At 48.3% G+C, this 24649-nt stretch overlaps 1 protein-coding gene across 2 annotated transcripts in view; it reads left to right on the top strand.

Moving 5' to 3' along the window:
- The first annotated feature begins 9358 nt into the window (after nt 1–9358).
- The window catches only part of DTX1 (deltex E3 ubiquitin ligase 1), a 60806-nt gene continuing 45515 nt past the window's right edge, over nt 9359–24649 (top strand). Inside the window, exons 1-2 of one of the 2 annotated variants that reach the window (XM_028710111.2) lie at nt 9359–9499; nt 10347–11695. In XM_028710111.2, the coding sequence (XP_028565944.2) occupies nt 11437–11695 (259 nt within the window). In that variant the 5' untranslated portion in view covers nt 9359–9499; nt 10347–11436. Of the gene's footprint in view, nt 9500–9776; nt 9917–10346; nt 11696–24649 lie in introns of those variants that run through there. The other variant, XM_028710112.2, reaches the window with a different exon arrangement.

Raw genomic sequence — 24649 nt, 5'->3', positions numbered from 1 at the left:
GCGCCGGATGGCTCCTTAGACCAAGGTTGCAGTTGCCAAAAAAGGAATGCCTAGTTGCCATTTGGGGGCAAGAGAGCTCTGTAGTCTTATTTTTCCAAGGATGGACTGACTGAGATTGATTCAGTTAAACATCCGACCAGTTCAGATGACAGCCTTGAGCTTGGTTAAGAATTTTTAGAACTTAGAAAAGTCACTTGTTCCAGGGACAGTCCACGTATACATTGACCTATCCCATGGGCAGGCAAACTAAGGGGTCAGATCCGGCCCAATCACCATCTAAATCCAGCCCGTGGACAGTCCGGGAATCAGCATGTTTTTACATGAGTAGAATGTGTCCTTTTATTTAAAATGTCTCTCTGAATTATTTGTGGGGCATAGGAATTCGTTCATCCCTCCCCCCCCAAAAAAATATATATAGTCTGGCCCCCCACAAGCTCTGAGGGACAGTGGACTGGTCCCCTGCTGAAAAAGTTTGCTGACCCCTGGCCTATCCCATCCTCTTTATCTTAATGGTGACCTGGACCATTCCTAACATAAGAATATTCTTCACAACTGCAAGCAGGGCAACAGGGTGGAGACAAGCTACAACATGTAACTATAATGTTGTTGTTCACCGCTCCTGCTCAGGCTGCGCAGAAAAAACATTTCGGTTCCTGAAATTCATTCTGATTGTGCAGATAAAATACCATGGATTTGCAAGTTTCTCAAATGCACCTCGTTGGCTACTCGTGAGAACTAGATGCTGGACTAGATGGGCCACAGGCCTGATCCAACAGGATTTTCTTATATTCTGATGTTCACTGGGCCCCACGAGGAGAGTCTTAAAATGCAGACAACTGTGTGTGTCTGTGTGTGTGTGTGTGTGAGAGAGAGAGAGAGAGAGAGAGAGAGAGAGAGAGAGTTGGATATATAGATTATGTTCCATTTGGAATGCGCCACTCTGTCAATTGCAGTTTCTCTCCATTTCCAATCTTCCAGTTCTCCCACACATCCAGTTCAGTTTGCAATTTTTTTCTTTAGATAAAATCAGTCCTCACAAAAAAGTATCAGCATTTTTTTCATAATGCCCTCATTTTTCTGTGCAGTTTTGACTAAGATACATATTTTTACAAAGCAATCTGTATGTTGTTTTCACAAACACATTCCTTTTAAGACAGACTTTCCCTCTTTGCATAAGCATGTTTGGGTCACATTTCTTGGCTGAAGAACAGCACCGGAAAGTTTGGAGAAGTATGAATGTTGACGGACGGCTGTGTTGAAATTTGTAAATGGTTTCAGAAAGTGCAAATTATGTAGGTAGGTTCACCTTTAAATGTAAATGGAATCCTGTTTCTCCCAGATATTTATACACACAGAGAGAAGAGATTCTGAATACTTTTAAATACTTGTTTTTAGGGTTGCCAATCTGGACACAAAAATAGTTGAACTTTTTTTTAGGGGGTGCAAAGTTGTTCAGCTTTTTTTAAGTTTTGCCCAAAGCTGTTCAGCTTTTTTGCCAGCTATGTCCAGGAAATTCCAGATGTATGGCAACCCTACATGTTTTTTAAAAGATCGTTTTAATGTTTTACTTTAGATTTTGTAAACTGCTTTGAGGTTTTCTTTAACAAGAAGTAGCACATACATTCTGTTAGAGAAAGCAAGCTGGGAGTGGGGCAGTGGGCTTTTGACCGGAAGGACAATGAGCTCAAACCAATTCTGGAACTCCCAGACACATTTCTGGGCTCCCAATTATTCTGTTCTGAATGCTAGCAAGGAAGGTAGGAACAGCAATTTTGAATGTGCCAACATATAAAATCTCCCTGCATGTAGAAAGCAAGCAGAACGGGAAGAGTGAGAGAAAAGAAAGGAAAGCAAAGAGAGGAAAAGATGACTATAAGACTGTGGATGTTTTGTGGCAGAGATGGAGTTGTATACCGGCAAATTTAGGCTGCACTATTAAAATGGATTTGGCAATCATGCACAACAAACTCGCTAACACACACACGAAAACCCCACCCCAGACTTTTTGAGGTAAGAAAACTGATATGGAAGTACAGTGGTACCTCAGGTTACATATGCTTCAGGTTACATACGCTTCAGGTTACAGACTCCGCTAACCCAGAAATAATGCTTCAGGTTAAGAACTTTGCTTCAGGATGAGAACAGAAATCATGCTCTGACAGCACAGCAGCAGCAGGAGGCCCCATTAGCTAAAGTGGTGCTTCAGGTTAAGAACAGTTTCAGGTTAAGAACGGACCTCCAGAACGAATTAAGTACTTAACCCGAGGTACCACTGTATGCAGGCAAGTGTAAGATAGCAATGGCTTGGAGTGATTTCATGGAACCTCTGGGCAAACAAATCAGAAGGGTGGATGTACCCATACTTTGTGGACTGTGAGACCATCCAGCTATTGCTACCCCACACTTCCTTCTCCCAATATCTGGAGTTTCTCTTTGCTTTGAAAATCCAAATAGAGGAGCCTCCTTGATTGCACAGGGAATCTCTGGATCTAAGGAGGAGAAATTGTGGGACACTTGGAGGAGGACACTGCATGGGCGAGGAGGAATGAAAGGAGGCAGGAGGGGTTCGCAATCCAGCCCCTTTGTGGGAACCAAAACACAAGACGTCTGGATGGATGCTCAATAAACCAGTTGTCTAGAAGAGCCCAGAGAGATACCGTGAGGGGGGAAAGTATTTGATCCCCTGCTAAATTTGCCTGGTGGCCACCTACAAGAAATGCCTGACCTCTGTAACTGCCAACAAGGGTTTTGCCACCAAGTCTTTTGCAAAGGGATCAAATACTTATTTCACTCATTATAATGCACATCAATCTCTGGCTTTTTGTCCTCTGGGTTTCTGGGGGTTTTCCTGTTGTTATTCTGTATCTCACTGCTACAATAAACCTACCATTAAAATTATGGACTGGTCACTTCTTCATCAGAGGGCAAACGGGCAAATTTAGCAGGGGATCAAATACGTTTTTCCCTCACTGTAGATGGGTACGTGGGACAATAAACAAAAAGGAAAAGGAGGGAGGGCATATGAGAAAGAGAGAGAGAAATGGAGGAAGGAAAGAATAGTTTAGAACAGGGTGGATTTGATTTAAATCAAATCAATTTAAATCACGATTTAAATCACTAGTCAGTAAGACTCATTCTTGCTGGTATAATCTTAATATTTACAACCAGATGAAGGTTTCATTTTTGGAATAAAAAATTTTCAGAGTAGTTTTTACAGTTATATCAAAAAATTACTGATTTGGTTATACTATTAGAAATACATTGACAGATAATTATGAAATTATTGTGAGGTTTAATAAGTTAACTGTTTATATTTGGACAACTTTTATGCTGTGCTTTATCAGAAGGAGAAAAATAATCATTTCCTTATTAACAATTTATTTAACTAAAACAATAACATTGTAGCATATGTATCCATGTTTGTTAACAGATGTGGTTAAATGATTTAAAAACAACAACAAACCCTTAGACTGAGTTTTAGCATACATGAAAAACTTAAAACAAATCCTTATTTTCTGATGGACTATAATGTAACTTAAATAGAAAACTACAGTGGTACCTCGGGTTAAGTACTTAATTCGTTCCGGAGGTCCATTCTTAACCTGAAACTGTTCTTAACCTGAAGCACCACTTTAGCTAATGGGGCCTCCCGCTGCTGCTGCTGCGCCGCCGGAGCACGATTTCTGTTCTCATCCTGAAGCAAAGTTCTTAACCTGAGGTACTATTTCTGGTTCAGCGGAGTCTGTAACCTGAAGCGTATGTAACCCGAGGTACCACTTTATTTATTTTCCCTCCAAAAGCATTTTATTTAAAAAATCCAATTTAAATTTTAAAAATCCAATTTAAAATTTTTTTAAATCCGATTTTTTCTTTTATTTTTTTAAAAATCATTGATTTTTATCCACCCTGGTTTAGAAGAGAGATAGAAAAGGCAGGTGAGGGAAGCAGTGGCGTAGCGTGGGGGGTGCACGGGGGGCTGGCTGCACCGGGCGCAACATCTGAGGGTTAGGGTTAGGGGGCGCAAATCCACGGGTTAGGGGGCGCAAATTACTTGCCTTGCCCTGGGTGCTGACAACCCACGCTATGCCACTGGAGGGAAGGAAGGTAGTGTGGTGGAGTGGTTAGAGTGTCAGACCCAGGAGTCCCCAATTCAAATCTCCACTCGGCCATGGATTCTTTGGCTGAGGTTCCTGCATTGAAGGGGGGGGTGATGACCCCCGGTTCCTTTCTATGAGAAGCTCACTGGGTGGCCTTCTGGCAGGAACAGTCTCATCACCTGACCTACCTCGCAGGGTTGCTGTGTAGGGAGAACCACGTCCCCCACCCTGAGCTCCTTTGGACGTGGACGCCACAAAGAAAGGAAACTAACCCGGGTTTTGGTCTTGCACCGCGGGGAGCGAAATCCCCAACGCCGCCTCCGAGGAGCCCTTTTACCTGGGTTGGGGTGAGCTCCCGGCCCAACTCCCGGAGCTCCACAGCCCCATAGCAGACCCGCAGCGGGCGCGCCGGCTTCTCGTCCACCTCGGCGAGGCACAGGGGCCCGTCCCACGCGCTCAGCGACTGCGGCATCCTCGGGGCAGAGACCAGAACGGAGGCAGGAAAGCTGTGCGCACGGACACCGGGAGTCTCCGACGGTTCTGCGGCGTCCCAGGCGCGGCTCTGGGGCCCGGAGGCTCCAGCTGGAGAGGCGGAGCAAGGGGCAAGGCGGCGCCCAGCCCCACCGATCTCAGTCTCCGCCTTGGTCCGCCTGCACGACTGGGACCACGCCCCGATGGCAGGAGCTGCCAGTCTTCCTCTTCAGCCCTCGGTTATACAGTATATCCAACTCAGTTCTGCAGCAGACCCGTTGAAGTTTTTAAGGGAACTCAGTTAGTCCGGTCTGTTAGTTCCAACGGGTCTACTCCGAGGAGTAGAGACAGCCCTCTGCAGAGTGCAACTGCGTCCCATAGGCGTAGCCAGGATTTATGTGAGATGGGGCAGGATACCCCCCTGCCATCATGCTCAGTCTTAGCTCTGTCTAGCAAATTCGGAGTGAAATGTCTGCTTTATGGCCAGGGCACACCGTCGAGATGAGCGCATGGGGGAGACTTTGGAAAGTAGATTTGTAATTTACTGACTTCAAGTTATATGTTGTTGTTGTTGTTGTTTAGTCGTGTCCGACTCTTCGTGACCCCATGGACCAGAGCACGCCAGGCACTCCTGTCTTCCACTGCCTCCCGCAGTTTGGTCAAAATCATGATGGTTGCTTCTAGAACACTGTCCAACCATCTCGTCCTCTGTCACCCCCTTTTCCTTGTGCCCTCCATCTTTCCCAACATCAGGGTCTTTTCCAGGGAGTCTTCTCTTCTCATGAGGTGGCCAAAGTATTGGAGTCTCAGCTTCAGGATCTGTCCTTCCAGTGAGCACTCAGGCCTGATTTCCTTAAGAATGGATGCGTTTGATCTCCTTGCAGTCCATGGGACTCTCAAGAGTCTTCTCCAGCACCATAATTCAAAAGCATCAATTCTTCAGCGATCAGCCTTCTTTATGGTCCAGCTCTCACTTCCATACATCACTACTAGGAAAACCATAGCTTTAACTATACGGACCTTTGTCGACAAGGTGATGCGTAGCCAAGATTTATGTTAGATGGGGCAGGATACCCCCCTGCCGTCTTGTTCTGTCTAGCAAATTCGGAGTGAAATATCTCAACAACAGTTGCTTTATGGCCAGGGCACACCGTCGAGATGAGCGCATGGGAGAGACTTTGGAAAGTAGATTTGTAATTTACTGACTTCATGTTATAGACCTTGCGAGAGAGCTTTATGAAAATGATGTATAGGTGGTACTTAACCCCGTATAAACTAGCGTTCGTTGGTTAAAAGGCTGCTGATGAATCACCTCTAAATTCTTTAATGGGCTGCCTGCCTCAAACATGTCCCCAAGTTTGGAGCAGGCTCACTCCTTGCATTGATCCCATGTGACCACCAGAGGGAGCTCTGAAGCCACGATTGTCTCCTTGGCATTCCTAGAAATGGTTAGCTGGAGGCAGAAGCTCTTCATCACTTGCGTAATATTATTATTATTAATCTGTTACAGGAAAAACATCATTCTGCTTATTGCATTCTGAGAATCCAAAAGAAGTCTCTAGGCACCTCCAACCTCCTTTTCTGGGTGGATTTCCCTTCTTCTGCTCTGCATCAAATGTTCACTTACTCATCACTTTGATAAAGACAGTTTGCAAATTGACTTCCCTTATGATTTGATTTACTTTTCTAGAAGAAAAGTAGAGGAGGAGAGAAGAGAGCCTTATGTCTGCCTGACCTTGATGTACATCAGGGAAGCTTTAAAGCCAGGATGGGGAATCTGTAACTATCCTGGACCAAGTTGTTGGACTACAACTCCCATCATCCCTGACTGTTGGTTATGGATGATGGGTGTTGTAGTCCAACAACATATGGAGGGCCACAGGGTAGCCATTCCTTGTTATTGATTGATGGATGGATTGCATTTCTAGTCAATTGTTTCCCAAGGAGCTCAAGGTGGTATACACGGTTCTCTTCCCATGGGCGTAGCCAGGATTTGGGGGGGCAGGACTTGCCCCCCTTGATTACGCCCATGTCTCCACCTGTTTTATCCTCACAGTGTCTCTGTGTCGTAGGTTAGGCTGAGAAGCAGTGACTGGCCTGAGGTCACCCACAGACCTTCCTGGATGAGTGAGGATTTGAAATCTGGTCTCCCAGGTTCCAGTCCAACACTTTAACCACTAAGCCACTATTGCCTCTTTGGAACAAAAGAAACAGTTTGCGCATCCTGGTTTTAAAATGAAATGTGTGGAGCGTTTGCAGTTCAGCGTTTTTAATTTAATTAAATCACAATACCATCGTGACCACAGAAACGGCGTTTGCTTCTGATACCCTGATGCTTCAACACATTTATTTGGGAATGAGCAAATTAGGGAAGTTTTTAATGTCTGGTGTTTTATTGTTTTTTTAATATTTTGTTGGAAGCTGCCCAGGGTGGCTGGGGAAACCCAGCCAGATGGGCGGGGAATAAATAATAATAATAATAATAATAATAATAATAATAATAATAATAGCACTGTTTTGTTGCAGGGGCTTTTCAATCGTGGCTCCCCATCTGTGGAATGTTTTCTGCAGTGACGCCTACCTGGCACCTTCATGTACATCTATTTGGCGATGGGTAAAGAGTTACCTCTCTCCACCCACCACCCAGGCTCTGGATGCCCTTGAGATGATGTCTGCAATTAATGTGCTGCCCAAACTTCCTGTGACCAGGTGGCGGCGGCTTGATTTTCTTTTGTTGTTTTGCGTGCATGGCACAAATTATTCCTGAACACATGAACATATGATTACATTGCAGATGTTTTGTACAAATTCTTTAAGTGGTATTATATATTTTTGCTGATGCCTTTAAATGGGTTGGCTTTGGATAGGTAAAGGTACCCCTGCCCGTACGGGCCAGTCTTGCCAGACTCTAGGGTTGTGCGCCCATCTCACTCTATAGGCCGAGGGCCAGCGCTGTCCGCAGACACTTCCGGGTCACGTGGCCAGCGTGACAAAGCTGCATCTGGCGAGCCAGAGCCGCACACGGAAACGCCGTTTACCTTCCCGCTAGTAAGCGGTCCCTATTTATCTACTTGCACCCGGGGGTGCTTTCGAACTGCTAGGTTGGCAGGCGCTGGGACCGAACAACGGGAGCGCACCCCGCCGCGGGGATTCGAACCGCCGACCTTTCGATCGGCAAGCCCTAGGCGCTGAGGCTTTTACCCACAGCGCCACCCGCGTCCCATTGGCTTTGGATAACAAGTGTCTAAGAAGTCTATTACAATGGTACCTCTAGTTAAGAACTTAATTCATTCTGGAGGTCCATTCTTAACCTGAAACTGTTCTTAACCTGAAGCACCACTTTAGCTAATGGGACCTCCTGCAGCCGCTGCGCTTCCGGAGCACGATTTCTGTTCTCATCCTGAAGCAAAGTTCTTAACCCGAGGTACTATTTCTGCGTTAGTGGAGTCTGTAACCTGAAGCATCTGTAACCTGAAGTGTCTGTAACCCGAGGTACCACATCATTATTATTATTATTATTATTATTATTATTATTATGGCTTTTCTTTAGCCAGAACTCACTGGAACTCAGTTCCAGCCCCTCTCAGGTAGGCAGCATTGCCATTATAAGAGAACAAGGGAGGTATTCGTGGTGAGTTCCGGCCCCTCTTTCTCTAGAAAAATACCACTGATGATGATGATGATGATGATATTTTTATCCTAAGTAAACATGTGCGGGAGACAGTGGAAGAGAGGAGTGCCTGGCGTGCTCTGGTCCATGGGGTCACGAAGAGTCGGACACGACTAAACAACAACAACAAACATGTGCAACTCAGGCCACTTATCTCTGTCTATAAGATATGTATTTTTAAATCAGAAAGGGTGAACATAGCCAGCAACATTTGTGGATACACCAGGCCAACTGCTGCCGGTGAGCCTGTTTGAGCATAGGAACAACAGAGCATCAAAAGCTGCCTTGGACCAAATCAGTTGGCCACCCGGGATAGCTGAGAGGGCAGAGCATGAGACTCTTATCTCAGGGTCCTGGGTTAGGGCAGAAGATTCCTGCATTGCAGGGGGTTGGACTAGATGATCCTCAGGGTCCCTTCCAAGCCTACCATTCCACGATCTCAGAGCCTTGTCTACTCTGACTGGCAGCAGCTCTCCAGGGGTCTCTCCCAGCCCTACCTGGAGATGCTGGGGATCAAACCTGGGAACCTCCTGCCTGATGAGCTACTGCCCTGCACTGTGTACTGAATCAGCCCCTCGGTCCATTTAGCTCAGTATTTCCTACACTGACTGGCAGCAGCTCTCCAGGATTCAGACAAGGGCAACATTCCTAGCCCTGGTAAGGAATGAACCTGGGACCTTCTGCATGCAAAGCAGATGCTCTACCTACTAAGCTAAGCCCCTTCCCCCAACCATCATTGGATGCCGGGGTCCCAGAACTCTCTGACCCTCCAGTTGCTATTGGACTCCAACTCCCATCAGCAGCAGCCAACAGGGCCCTGAGGCAGGGGTGATGGGAGTTGGAGTCTAGCAGAAGGAAGAGGGCCACGGGTACCCCATTCCTGGGGTAGGAGCCTTTAGAAGAAAACCCAAATTCTCCCATTCGACCCCGGAAGCCTCCGGCTCGCTCCCGGGGCTGTTCGTTTGGCGGAGGACGAGAACGGCAGCGCGAGCGCTCTGTGCATGTCCAGAGGCGCTCTTGACGCTTTTCTTTCACAGGTCCCGGCGCTTGTTTGAAACCTGGCCTGGATCCAGATAAGGTGGGAGGAGGGGAGAGAGGGAGGGAGAAAGAGAGAAAGAGAGAGCGAGAGAGAGAGGACCGGCTGGCTGCGGTTTCTGGCCGCCTCCGTGGGAGGGGCGAGGGATTCCCCCCCTCCCCTCCCCTCCGCTCGTTCCCACGGCTGCATCCAGCCTGCGCCATCCGGAGCTGGTCGCGGTACTAGGTAGGTGGAGTGGCGGGGTGAGGGACGCGCGCCCACCTGGAGGACAGGTGGCGGGGTGGGGTCTCTGCGGCAGGACGAGACAGACCCCCCCTCCTCAGCTGCTAGGGAAAAAAGCGATCTGCCCACCCCCTTTCTCTCCCTCCCCCCCGCCTCTAAAAAACCTCCTCTTGACACTCTCGCTCTCCAACAAACGAGGCGTTTTTACGCTTGGAGCCGGGAGGGGAGGGGTGAATGGAGCTGTGGGGAGAGGGAGAGGGGAGGAGGCGATTCCGCGGCGGTGTGTACAGAAGCTGATTGGGCCCCTCTTGGTTCCCCCCCCCCACCGTTCTCTCACCAGCACCCCCTCCAGCAGCGATCGGCAGCCCCACATCTCCCAAATTCTCCTTTGTGTCTGGCTCTTAGAATTTCACCAGCCAGGTAAGAAACAGCTGGGAGTCCTTTCTTCTCTTTGTCGCCCCCTCCCCGCCTGCATCTTGATGCATTTTGGGGTATCTCGCCCCCACCGCCGCCTGTGTGATGTGGACAGATTAGCAAGGGAGGGGGGGAGAGGACAGGAGATAGCATCCAGGAAGCCTCCCCCAACCACCCAAGATCTTTCATTCTACCAGGCAGGACAATGGGCAGGTTTGGTTTATGGAGGGGGGGTGGGGAGAGGGGAGAGGGTGCCAGACTGGCAGATAGACTGGCAGACCCAGCCACCTACTAGACAGATCATAGCGGCAGGAGAGGAGGTGCCACCACTGCTACCCGCTTGCCATAGGAAGGGGGGGGGCGTCGCTGGAGAGAGGAGAGTTTCCTCCTGACGTGAATTCATCATCCTTATTGTGGTTCCTTTTCCCCATTCCAGGCTGGCTCCCTCCATTCCTTGCATCAGGCAGAGTTGAAGGACCAGACCGAGCTGCGGAAAACAAGGATGACACAGCCTGGGCGGGTGGCGGGGGCGACCCCCGAAAGCCGGCGGGCTCTCCCCTGCCTTCTGCTCCGCTGCAGCCCTCTGGTCTAAAGCAAGCAGCCTCTTGACCTGGGTCAGCAGCTCTCGCCTGTCGCCACCGCAGGCCTCTGCCCTCCAAACCCTGTCCTACTAGCCTGTTGTTGTGGCCGAGAGGGTGAGGACTCTGCCACAGCCTGGCCGGAGGTTGGATCTGGCCCCATTCCCTGCAGAAAGCTTTGCCCTCCGAGGCCACAGGATCCTACGCAAAGGGTCAGTCTTCTGTCTCCATTTCTGCAGTGGGGAAGCTGAGCTGTGGAAGACCAGGTCAGACTGTGGGAAGCGTTGAGGAAATCTCAGGGGATGGAAGCGGGCTGGGCCACCTAAAAACAAGACCAGGAAGGGAAAACAGGAGGAGAGTCTGCTGAGAAGTCTTGGAGGCCTTGAAGGAAAAGATTGGAGCTCTTCATTCCAAGAGAAGGAGGTCTTCAGTCACCAGACTGAAGGCACACAAGGTGAATATTAAGATCTTCAGTGCCCCTGACTGGAGGCGAAGCTTAGAGGCCTTCGCTCCGCCTGACCGAAAGCACACAGAGAATTCACTGGCTTCCCCAATAATTTGGGAGACGTGCATTCATTGATAGCAGCCTCTATCACCACCCTCAGTGGTGGCCTGAACATCTCAGCTGGTCTGCTGTTGTTGCCATTTGGGGTGATTGAAACATTGCTCCTCATCGCCACGTAGTCAGACGTGCCGCAAAAACCAATAGTTTTCTGATGAGACTGGCTCGCCCTGAAGAAAAGGTCACAAGCTCTCATCCTGCAAGGAGTGCGTCTCTTTCTCTGCGTTCCTCAAGCCCCAGGTGACCTGGCTGTGGTAGGAGATGCAGCCTTCAGAACTGGGGATCGCACTCTGAGCCCCGCAGGTGCTCCCAAACCAATGAGGGGGAGGGCGCCCAGCTGGTGACCCCCGCCTGCCTCTCATGCCAGGCCGGCAGGGTCGGGCACCATGGCGCAACCTGGCACAGGGACCCTGGTCTTGGCGAACGGTTGGGGCTTCCCTCCCAATAATGTGGCCCGCGTCGTGGTTTGGGAGTGGCTGAACGAGCACGGGCGCTGGCGGCCCTACACGGCGGCCGTGTGCCACCACATTGAGAACGTCCTGAAGGAAGATGCCCGGGGGAGCGTCGTCTTGGGGCAGGTGGATGCCCAGCTGTCTCCGTACATTATCGACCTGCAGTCGATGCACCAGTTCCGTCAGGACACAGGTAAGGCGTAAAGTCACGCTGCTTTGTCCCCTTCGAGTAGGAGGGAACGTCATGATGACTTGCAGGGGGGGGGGCTGATGCTGTCCTGGGTCTGCACTGGGTAGAAACAAGTGGCAACACTTTTAATCATAGAATTGTTGAGTCAGAAGGGGACCCTCAAGGATCATCCAATCCAACCCCCTTGGATGCCCAGCCAAGCTGTGTTTGAAAACCTCCAACAGAGGACAGTCCGCAACCTTCTGAGGTAGTCAGTTTCACCACTGAGCAGCTCCTCCCTTCAGAAAGTTCCCTCTAATGTTTAGTCGGAATCTCCTTTCTTATCATTTGAATCTGGTGGTTCGGGTCTGGAGCAGCAGAAAGCAAGCTTGCACCATCCTCCCTGTGACAAGCCCTTGAGATATTTGAAGATAGCTATCATATCTCCTCTCAGTCTCCTCTTCTCCAGGCTGAACACACCTAAGTCCCTCAAACTATGCCTTGTAAGGCTTGGTTTCCAGACCCTTGATTATCTTGGTTGCCCCCCGCTCCACGTTCCAGCTTGTCAATATCCCTGTTAAATTGTGGCACCCAGAAATGGACGCAGGATTCCAGGTAGGATATGAGCAAGACAGAATAGAATGTACTCTGACTTCCCTTGACCTGAACACTATACTGCTGTTGATGCCGCCTAGAGATGAAAAAGCTTTTCTTTCTTTTTTTTTTTGCTGCTGCATCACACTGTTGACTCTGGGTTGAGCACTTTCTCTCGCAAGAAAATATCTGCCAATTGCATAGAAAAGCAGCACATTGGGGACAGGTCTATGCTGGACCCCTATTCCCTGGCATGCTAGATTTCTACATGCATGGAGGTGTATCCCCCCCGCCACACACACTCCAGTTTGGAAACATTCAAACATTTGGGCTTCCATCTGCAATCTGGAAGTGATACAGTCTGACTCAAGCTTCTGTTTCTTGATTTTACTGATTTTATAAGTTGGCCCAGAGGTTCAAAGGTGGAAGCTGCTCTGGAAACAGCTTGGACTGCTAATATCACCAAGAATAATGTGTATGTGTGTAGGATTTCAGGCTTCTTGGATTTGCTTTGGGTTGGTTTTTTTTTACTAGAACACCCCCCAAATCTATCTATCTATCTATCTATCTATCTATCTACCTACCTACCTACCTACCTACCTACCTATCTACCAATCAGAGTGACGTGCAAAAGGCAGACACATAGCTCCAACATTTCTCCAATGAAAATAGGGATGTCTTATTCAATAATAATAATAATAATAATAATAATAATAATAATAATAATAATAATACCCCAACTTGTCTGACTGGGTTGCCCCAGCCACTCTGGGCAGCTTCCAACATATATAAAAACACAGCACATTAAAAAAAAACTTCCCTATACAGGGCTGCCTTCAGATGTCTTCTAAAAGACTTCTAGTCACTTATCTCCTTGGCTTGGGGGTCACCTAACTCTGTACCTTCCAACATTTCTCCAGTGAAAATAGGGATGTGCTTAGGAAAAGCAGGACATTCCAGGATCAAATCAGAAACCGGGACGGCCTCTGTTCTTGAAAAATATGGACACTTGGAGGGTCTGCCTGAGATGGTTAGGATGAAAATGCAGAAATAGGTGCCTGTGGCCACATTCTTGGCCTGAGGGATTTGTTTTTGGGACTAGCGATGAGCTGAGCCCAGAGTCCTTCCTTCATTTCAGCCGCCTCCTTTAGGCAGGGGAAAGTTGTTGTCGTATTGCTGCCGTTGAGCAGTGGGGAGTCATAAACCCGCTCTCTCAAAGGGCTGTGTTGTCTGCCAACCTGGCTGGCTTTAGAAGAGGACTGGGCAAACTCTAGAAGGGGGCTCTCCACAGCCGCTAGCCACAATGACTTTGCTGCCACTGTCAGGAGCGGTGAATGCCGGAAAAAGCAAGTGGGGGGCGTTGTTCTTATGCTCAAATCCTGCTTGCATCTGGTTGGGCACTGTGAGAACGGGGTGCTGGACAAGATGGGGCCATGGTCAGATCCAGAGGGCCTCTTCTGATGTCCGTTATGATCTGCAAATATACCCTGATTTACTTTCTCTTCACCCCTCTTTGCCACACAGGAGTTGATTTGAAGTGGGCTTCATGTTTTCAAAACACAGCTCTCTAATCTTTTGCTGAGCACCTCAAACGTTTCCGGGTGGGCAATGAACTCAGGGGAAATTGAACTGGCCAGGGGGGCAGTGATCTGGCTACTGGATAGGTTATTAATTTGGGAGAATAAATTATTTTGAGATCGCTGGAGATTACTAGGAGGGTCATGGCTGAGGAAAGCCGAAGAGCAGCGGAATTTATTTGGAGCAGGTTCCGTCAGGAAATTCACTGGGGGTAAATAAATTGCAGAGGAGCTGATCTAAGATGGCTGGCAAACTAATTGAAGATTTTATCTGGGGCAGTTTGGACGGCTTGCCTTTGGTGACATTTAACATTCTACATTTGCATAGATACGCATTAGCATATGCAAACTTTGTGGCTTGCGCTGTTGGTGTGTAGCTCCAGAGTCCTATTTTCAGTGCCAGGGCCCAGAGAGTGCATGTTATTGGGCAGAGTATTAAAATGCAAGTAAATGAAATAAAATAAAAGGCAGGAGTGCCTCTGGGGAAATGCAGAGTGCTTTTTGGCTTACTGCTGAAGATGTGCCTTGAGTCTCCATGTGTCTGATATGAGCTCTAATTGTGAAGAGCAAGGGTGGGAAATATATTCTAGCCCGAGGGCCGCATTCCTTGCCCGGCAACCTTCTGGGGGCCACCTGGCGGTGGCGGGTGGAGCCAGAGGCAAAAGTGGGTGGGGCAATGGATCTAAATGCTACTTTTGTACAGTAGGCTAATTTCTGCACACATCCCTGCCCACCTTTTATCCAGCCGAGCAAGAGGCCTGGTCAGAGTTCAAGGACACATTCCAGCCAGGCAGAAACACTCGAGGAGGAGGAGGGTGTGAAGCAGGGCTGGTGAGGGGCGTGGCCTGGGAGAAGGGGCGTGGCCTGGGGAGAGTGCGAAGGGCCTGATAGAGAGAGCCTCCCTGGACGTGAGGATCCTCATTCATGGTGCAGAGGCAAAAACAAAGAAACCAATTTCATCCAGAGTCGAGCTCCAGCATATGCATATTCAGTTATGCTTCTGAATACCAGTTGCTGGAAACCACAGGAGGGGAGAGGGCTCTTGGGCTCAGGTCCCGCTCGCAGGTTTCCCACAGGCTTCTGGTTGGCCACTGTGAGAAAAGGAAGCTGGACTAGATGGGCCACTAGCCTCACCCAGCAGGGCGCTTTGTATGTTCTTATGCACCACTGAGCCAGCGTTCGAAATTCACCAGGCGCATTGTGCACCTGGCTATCGGCCACTTGCGACCAAGTGAAGATGACTGGGTGCAAGGAAGTCACCTGTCATCTCCACTCTTTCGAGGTGTATGCCTGGAGATCCTTGGATCTTGACTCTTTCCACACGCTAGCAACACATCCTGTAGTGAATTCTATCATTATAGTCTATTTGCACAGCCAGAATGAATTTCAGGAACCAGAAGGTCGTGTTGAAAGAAGTTTTTCGAGCCATCCAGGCCCAAAATGGCAACTAGGCGTTCCATTTTGGCGACTGCAACCCCAGTTTAAGGAGCCATTTGGCACCCAGCTTATATATCTGAGTTTCTAACACTTCGCTGCGCCTGTGCTTTTGTTTTTAGAGTGTAGTACTAGGAGGAGAAGGGACACGGGTGGCGCTGTGGGTTAAACCACAGAGCCTAGGACTTGCCGATCAGGAGGTTGGCGGTTCGAATCCCCGTGATGGGGTGAGCTCCCGTTGCTCGGTACCTGCTCCTGCCAACCTAGCAGTTCGAAAGCACGTCAAAGTGCAAGTAGATAAACAGGTACCGCTCCGGCGGGAAGGAAAACGGTGTTTCCGTGCGCTGCTCTGGTTCGCCAGAAGCGGCTTAGTCCTGCTGGCCACATGACCCGGAAGCTGTACGCCGGCTCCCTCGGCCAATAAAGCGAGATGAGCGCTGCAACCCCAGAGTCTGCTACGACTGGACCTAATGGTCAGGGGTCCCTTTACCCTTTACTAGGAGGAGAGCAACCCAAATCTTTCATTCAGCCAGAAGCTCCCTGGGAGATCTTGGGCAAGTCTCTCCCTCTCTCTGCCTGACCTACCTCTCAGGCTTGTTGTGAGAATAATTGTTGGTGAGAGAAAACCGTAGCTCTTGCCTTTTGCTCCCTGGAGGAAGAGTCGGGCAAAAAACGATACAAATAAAAGGCCTCGTGATCTGGCGTTTGTTCACCACTCCCTTCCCCCCCCGCTCCCCACACACAGTTGAGCCAAATCAACAGAGGCGTTTGTTTTCCTTTTGCCTCCCAGGTGCTGCAGAGATCCAGAGGGACCTGGGTGTGTCATCTCCTGAGCCTCCAGTGAAGGCCTTTTGATACCTTAGCCTAGAGACAGCCGGCTTGTTTTTTTTTTTGTTTAAAGAGAATGGGAGGCAGCGCAATAAGGAAATCCGCTTGTTGATAAGGACCTGCCAAGCCAGTCACCCCCATTCCTGTACTTAGGCCACGAGGGAATATATTCTGAAGCCACGCAGCCACACACCAGGGTTAGGCTGGCTGGGAGTCCACCTGGGACCCCCTTGTACCAGTTCAGCTTTGAGGCTGATGGTGGTTGGACAGTTAGACCTGGGAGTCATGGGTTTGTTACAAGAAAAAAAACTGCTCCTTTTCCCTTATAGGATATTCCAGAGCCTGTATAGAGTCCTTGAGGGTTCCCTATCGCTAGGAGGAAACAACAGAGGCCAACCAGAGTACAGTGAGGGGGGAAAGTATTTGATCCCCTGCTAAATTTGCCTGGTGGCCACCTACAAGAAACGTCTGACCTCTGTAATTGCCAGCAAGGGTCTTGCCACCAAGTACTAAGTCAAATTTTGCAAAGGGATCAAATACTTATTTCACTCATTATAATGCACATCCATCTCTGACTTTTGTCTTCTGGGTTTCTGGAGGTTTTCCTGTTGTTATTCTGTCTCTCACAGCTACAATAAACCTACCATTAAAATTATGGAGTGGTCATTTCTTCATCAGAGGGCAAACGGGCAAATTTAGCAGGGGATCAAATACTCCCCCCCCCCCAGTGTATATTGAGAAGCAAAGCGGCTAGTAAGCCTGATCTTTATTGAACTGTTGCAGCTGGGTCCCCACTCCCCACATGCAGGAGGGAGGAGAACCCGGAACAATGGTGCACAAGCCCTTATATAGACTCTTGAAATTGCCCACCCTGTAGCCCAAGACCACCACTCCCAAAACATCATACATACATCACAGAAGGAGGCGGTCTACAGCAGAAATCCTGTCTGCCAGGATACCTGATGATGGTCACTGATTGCATTACCTGAGCAGCCTAGCCATTCTGTTGTGATGGTTAATACTTTAGTTCCTGAGTCCCAGGTCATAGGCTCACCCTAAAGGTAAAGGTACCCCTGCCCGCACGGGCCAGTCTTGCCAGACTCCGGGGTTGTGCGCCCATCTCACTCAAGAGGCCGGGGGCCAGCGCTGTCCAGAGACACTTCCGGGTCACGTGGCCAGCGTGACAAGCTGCATCTGGCGAGCCAGCGCAGCACACAGACCCTATTCCTACACAAATACGCCCTTAAGACAGGATTTGCAAGCAAAAAGACAATGGGAAGGCTTTCCCCATTTGCCTCCCTTACTATAGAGGAACATTTGAGGTCATTGGGAGAGTCAAAATGGCTTCAGGATTGCTCTCCCGTTCTATTTCAGACACATGGTTTATACAGTTAGGTATGTGTGTATTTATGAATATTCTATATTTGAGACCTTAAAAGTCTTATAACAGGTTCAAATCCACTCTCAGCCAGGAAACTCACTGCAGGACTTTGGGCCAGCCATTTCATAGAATCATAGAACTGTAGAGTGGGAAGTAGGGCTGCCATACGCCCAAATTTCCCTGGACATTACCAGGATTTCAAAGGCAGAATTGACGCTTTGTCCTGGATCTTAGGCAAGTCAATCAAAAAGTGTGGGTTTTTTGATGTTTCTGTAACAGCTTTTGGGGTCTTCCTAAAAGAAAGTTCCGCAACTTTCGGGGTGTCCTGGTTTTTCACTTATTGAAATATGCCAACCCTGGTGGTTAGGGCCCTCCAGGGGACATCCAGCCCAACCCCCTGCAATGCAGGAATCACAGCTAAAGGAGCCTTGATGGATGGCCATCTAACCTCTGTTTAAAAGCGTCCAATGAAGGAGAGCCCAGCACTTTCCAAGGGAGTCCGTTCAAACCGCTCTTAATGTCAGAAAGTTTTTACTTCATGTTTAGTCAGACTTGCCTTCCTTGTAATCTGAATCCATAGGTTCAAAGTCCTGCGCTCTGGAGGAGCAGAAAACAAGTTTGCTCCATCTTCCGTGGGACAGCCCTTCTTATCAGCCTAAGCTACCTCTCAGGGTTGTTGTTATTGAACCTGTCTCATCTTTCCCATGTTAAGTTCAGTTGTCCACATTTTCACATCCGTTTGCGGTTGTTGTGGTTGTTTCAAAAGCCCCCATGAAAATTCATCAGCATTTTAGCGTTGGGTCCCCCCCCCCACCTTTTATCAGTCCTGAATCTCCCAACATTCAGCTTCCTTTGACATCCACAAGTCCTAGGGCAGAGGGAGAAAAACAGACCCTCCAAGTGTCCCTATTTTCCAAAGACACCCAAAATCTACAGAAGCCGTCCCAGTTTTCGATTTGATCCCAGTAGGTCCTGCTTTTCCTTAGGACGTCCCTATTTTCATTGGATAAATCTTGGAGGGTATGGAGTTATGCAGCCCCCGAGCCGGGGAGATAAGTAACCATACAACCCTTAGAAGACATCTGAAGGCAGCCCTAGATAGTTTTGTGATGTTTTTATATGTGTTGGAAGCCGCCCAGAGTATGAGTATTATCATTATTATGGAATAGGACGTCCCCACTTTCATCGGAGAAACATTGGAGGGTATGCGAATTCTGCACCAGTTGAAGTTTCCAAACCGCCCTCGAAGGCAGCCCTGCGTATAACGCGTTGCAGTAATCTATCCTCAAGGTTACCAGAGCATAGAGGGCAGAAGTTAGGCTACAGGGGTCCAGATAGGGGCGCAGCTGGGCCACCAGCAGAAGATGGTGGAAGGCACTCTTGTGCCACCAAGGCCACCTGAGCCTTGAGGGACTGCAATGGACCCAGGAGTTTCCCCCAAGCTACATAACCGTTCCTTCAAAAGGAGTGTAACCACATCAGAAGCAGGCAACCTCCCATCTGTAAGGCAGCTTCCCTATGTTCTTATCAGGTTACTCCACACCCAGAACACAAGAAGAGCCTGCTGGATCAGGCCAATGGCCCGTCTAGTCCGGCATTCCATTCTTACAGCAGCTACTGAGAAGCCTGTAGGAAACCTGCCAGCAGGACCTGGGTGCAAGAGCCCCCTCCAGCAGCTGGAATTCCAAAGCATTTTGGACTCCAACTGTAGAGGCAGAGCATAGCCATTGGGCTAGTAGCCAACAACAGCCCTCTCCTCCGTTATTTTCCCCCAGTCTCTTTTAAAGCCCTCGGCGCTGTGGGTTAAACTACACAGCCTAGGACTTGCCGATCAGAAGGTTGGCGGTTCGAATCCCCACGCCGGGGTGAGCTCCCGTTACTTGGTCCCTGCTCCTGCCAACCTAGCAGTTCAAAAGCACGTCAAAGTGCAAGTAGATAAATAGGTACCGCTCCGGCGGGAAAGTAAACGGCGTTTCTGTGTGCTGCTCTGGTTCGCCAGAAGCGGCTTAGTCATGCTGGCCACATGACCCGGAAGCTGGACGCCGGCTCCCTCAGCCAATAAAGCGAGATGAGCGCCGCAACCCCAGAGTCGGTCATGACTGGACCTAATGGTCAGGGGTCCCTTTACCTTTACCTTATCTAGGCAGCTGCCCCCTGCAGCAGGGAGTTCTGTGCTTTAACGATGCGCTGCATGAAGAGCTCCTGTCTTTTCTCTGTCCTGAATCTTCTCACATTCCACTTCGCTGGGTGGGTTCTGAGAGAGGGAGGAAAACTTTGTTCTGTCTACTTTCTTCACGCTACGCATCGTTTTAAACATGAACAGAGGGCAAGCTTCCTTGGCAGACCACTCGCCCATTATCACTAATCGATAAGTTGGGTGCACTCCAGGGCGAAGTGTCAGTTCAGGTGGCAGAATGGAGAGGCCCAGCAGGTTTGGCCAGGAAGCCCCTGAAAGCCAGCACCTGCATCAGCCTTATTCAGGAGTTTGTCGTCGTCCCCCTGCATGTATTTCCTAACATGGGTGGAGGGAAGATTAAGGATGCGGTTGTCAGCAATGCCCCATTGTCATATACTTAACAGCCTGGCCCTGCTACCCTCCATGATTTGTGGCTTCATGTCTGCGGGCATGGAGCTGTTTTAGTTTGTGGGCACGATTTAGTACCCTGGTACTCCTCTAGACTAGACTAGAGGGACGCGGGTGGCACTGTGGGTTAAACCATAGAGCCTAGGACTTGCCGATCATAAGGTCGGCGGTTCGAATCCCCGCAACAGGGTGAGCTCCTGTTGCTCGGTCCCTGCTCCTGCCAACCTAGCAGTTTGAAAGCACGTCAACGTGCAAGTGGATAAATAGGTACTGCTCCGGCGGGAAGGTAAACGGCGTTTCCGTGCGCTGCTCTGGTTCGCCAGAAGCGGCTTAGTCATGCTGGCCACATGACCCGGAAGCTGTACGCCAGCTCCCTCGGCCAATAAAGCGAGATGAGTGCCGCAACCCCAGAGTCGGTCATGACTGGACCTAATGGCCAGGGGTCCCTTTACCTTTACTCCTCTAGACTATGGTTTGGGGGAGAGCCTACCTCACAGGGTTGTTGTGAAGACTGGTCGAGGAGAGGAGGAAACCAAGCACACCACTTTGAGCTCCTTGGAGGAAAAGTGTGATACAAGCACAACAAAGAACCGAAATTCAAATTTGTTTGTGTCTTAGTGAGCAGCTCTCTATCAGATGTCAAGGAGATAAAGAACTACACAACTTTTAGAAGACATCTGAAGGCAGCCCTGTATCAGGATTTTTTTTTAATATTTGATGTTTTATATGTGTTCAAAGCCCCCCAAAGAGGCTGGGGCAAGCAAGCCAGATGGGCAGGGTATAAATATGGTGGTGGTGGTGGTGGTGGTGGTGGTGGTGGTGGTGGTGGTGGTTGTTGTTGTTGTTGTTGTTGTTGTTGTTGTTGTTGTTGTTGCTGCTGCTGTTATTCACACTCACCTAAACACAGTTATCCTTCAAAATTTGCTCTTCTCTGAATTTTGTGGTGAAGTTCTCCAGACGGTGTTTACCCAAAATGCTATACTGGGGGTGGTAGAAGAATGCATAAAAACAAATACATTAGTGAAAATAACATATCGCATTAGGGGAAAGTGGCTTGCAAATTTGGAAAACATCTTGGAAATGAAGAGAGTTCAAACGTGCTCTGATGTTGCTGCCTTTGATTCTGACCTGTTCATCTCCCCGGGGTATCTCAGTTACATGGTCTCATTAACATCCTTCCTCCTGAGGCTGCAGGGAGATTCTCCTGGATCTCTGTGTGTGTCTAGCTCTGTCCCTTTCTCTCTGCGGAAGGCTCCGTGCTCCTCCATCCAAGCTTTGAATGGAGGTGCTACGTCAAAATAACAAATAGTAATCCATCAGTCAGAGTGGGCCAGTCTGCTGGGATTAATATGAAGGAGCCAGGAGGGAAGAATTGATGGTGAATGACCCCATCATGAAACAGATGGAAGATCATGAAGAGAGGAGAGGGCTCTTGCAGGCTTCCCTCTGAGGCATCTAGGTGGGTATTCCTCCTGACCCAGCAAGGCTAAGGCATGGTGTAGTGGTTAAGAGCGGTAGTCTCGTAATCTGGTGAACTGGGTTCACTTCCCCGCTCCTCCACATGCAGCTGCTAGGTGACCTTGGGCTAGTCACACTTCTCTGAAGTCTCTCAGCCCCACTCACCTCACAGAGTGTTTGTTGTGGGGGAGGAAGGGAAAGGAGAATGTTAGCCACTTTGAGACTCCTTAGGGTAGTGATAAAGCGGGATATCAAGTCCAAACTCTTCTTCTTCCTTTGGGAAGCAGAATTGAGAAAGTTACTAGTGGTAAGAACCCCCAGCTACCATAGTTGGAGGCATTGTGTCTCTGAATAGCAGTACTGTAATCTCAAGTGGGGATGCGGGTGGTGCTGTGGGTAAAAGCCTCAGTGCCTAGGACTTGCCGATTGAAAGGTCGGCGGTTCAAATCCCCGCGGCGGGGTGAGTTCCCGTTGCTCGGTCCCAGCGCCTGCCAACCTAGCAGTTCGAAAGCACCCCCGGGTGCAAGTAGATAAATAGGGACCGCTTACTAGCGGGAAGGTAAACGGCGTTTCCGTGTGCGGCTCTGGCTCGCCAGATGCAGCTTGTCACGCTGGCCACGTGACCCGGAAGTGTCTGCGGACAGTGCTGGCTCCTGGCCTATAGAGTGAGATGAGCGCACAACCCTAGAGTCTGGCAAGACTGGCCCGTATGGGCAGGGGTACCTTTACCTTTACCTTTAATCTCAAGTGGGGAAAGTTGGGTGCTGGACTAGGTGAGCCTTGGGCCTGATCCAGGAGAGCTGCCCTTATGTTCTCATTCATCATTCTCTCCTCAAGGAGCTTTAAAATGGGATTAGACAAATTCGTGGAGGATAAGGTGATCAATAGGCAAAAAGTACTCATGGTAAGAGCGTCTCCAACCCCATCACTCAGCCTGGACCCTGAGGTCCAGCACTGAGGGCCTTCTGGCTCACTGCCAGAAGTGAATGTAGCACCCTGCTTGTGGTTAACGCTTAGCTGGAATGAAATATTCAACGCAGCAATAGAGAAATTAAAATAATAATTTATTTGTCAGACAAATAAATGAGAGGCACAGTGGTATATGGTTACCAAGCTCTGGCCTGGCCTCCTGCCATTATGGCCAGCACTTATATTCCCTCAGCCCAGCTCCCTTGCTCCTCCTTTGGCTGCCTCTGTCCAATCAGCCTAGTTGAATTTCCTATTGGCTGATTGCTATGACCAATCGTAAAAGATACACCCATTTCCTATTGCCTTTTATGGGATACAAAAAGCTATATATTCTTCTATCTATAAATGACAAATAAGTAGTAATATATCTTACATGTGTCTCAACAAGGAATCTTAATTTCCAGCTCAACTCTTGCCCTATTGCCTTCTAAAACAAATGGTTAATCTTAAATTTTTATCTTAAACATATGTCAAGGATCTTGAGTTCACATTCTCATGCATCATCAATGAAAGATCTCCTTTTGGAGGTCTTTAAACAAAGGCCTGACAACCATTTGTCAGGAGTGCTCGATTGGCGTCTCCTGTCTAGCAGGGGGCTGGGCTCATTTTGCCCCTCTGGTCTCACAGCAATATGACTCTATGAAATAAGAATTTAACATTTCTTTCTTTCTAGATCCTTTGCATAATTACATTTAAGCCAGCATATTTCATACATTATCATAGATAGCTTTTTAGAAGGATAAACCTCCTCAAAGTAAAAGGAAGGAACAGTTTACAGCCTCAAAATAAAATAGGAAAAAAGCCTCTTCCCCTGTTTACACTCCCCCCTTCTCCAGCCTGTTGCTTTCTTTTGCATTTGCTCTTGGCCTTTAACCTTAGGAAGATATGGCTCAAGTTTAATGGTTTTATTTTACTATTTACCAACTCTTAATTATGTAGGGTCTGTAACCTTGCTCTTAGCCTGTAATTTCCTTTTTACGACTTTGAGAATTGTTTTCTGCTATAAATCAGGGGGGCCCCTTGTCCAGGAGAATTAACATCTTGCCAAAGTACTTAGGCAGCTGGTCTTCTGCCTGGCATGAAACATTTGTGAATTTAAGCCCATTTAATTTAGGAACCTGATCAAGATATAAGCCAATATAAGCCTTGATTAAAAATACAGTCTATATTCAGATGCCTCATGAAGTTACAGGGAACCAGGCAGAGGGCCTTCTTAGAAGTGGCACCCGCCATCTGGAACGCCTTCCCATCCGAAGTCTTCTAAAAGTTGTATCGTTGTTTATCTCCTTGACATCTGAAGACAGCCCTGTATAGGGAAGCCTTTAATGTGCAATGTTTTGTTATGTTTTTATATCTGTTGGAAGCCGCCCAGAGTGGCTGGGGCAAACCCAGGCAGTTGGGTGGGGTAAAATAATAAAATGATGGTAGTGGTGATGATGACCAGCTACCATGACTGTTCTTTTTTTCTTCTTCAAATAATCTTTATTAGTTTTTCAATTAGATACTCCACATATACATATTGTATTACCTTTTACATCTATACTTGCTCTTCAGAGCTGACTTCCCTCCTTCCTTCTTCTGTTTTTTTATATCACATATAATTTTATCGCATTATTTTCTTCCATTTTGTATATTGTTATTCATTTTCCTTATTTGTCCATAGTATATCCATAAACAAATAAGTCCTCATGTTTATACAATTCTTGTTGTCTGTCTGTATTCATTTACAACTACTGTTGGTTATATTAGTTTCCTTATACATTTTGCTGCTTCTTATTTTCATTATCCATCACTTTTCTTAATCTTTCCTGTTATGAGGTTTATTTCCAATTCTACTGGTTTCACTATTTCATCTTATCTTTCCTATATACAACATAAATTTTTCCCATTCTTTTTGAAATGTTTCCTCGCCCTGTTGTCGAATTTTCCCTGTTAATTTGGCTATTTCTACATATTCCATTAGGGATGTGGGTGGTGCTGTGGGTTAAACCACAGAGCCTAGGACTTGCCGATCAGAAGGTCGGTGGTTCAAATCCCCATGATGTGGTGAGCTCCCATTGCTCGGTCCCTGCTCCTGCCAACCTAGTAGTTTGAAAGCACATCAAAGTGCAAGTAGATAAATAGGTACCGCTCCAGTGGGAAGGTAAACAGTG

This window comes from Podarcis muralis, chromosome 16, assembly GCF_964188315.1.
Source record: "Podarcis muralis chromosome 16, rPodMur119.hap1.1, whole genome shotgun sequence".
NCBI lineage: Eukaryota > Metazoa > Chordata > Lepidosauria > Squamata > Lacertidae > Podarcis > Podarcis muralis.
This window is presented reverse-complemented; position numbering and strand designations above follow the sequence as displayed.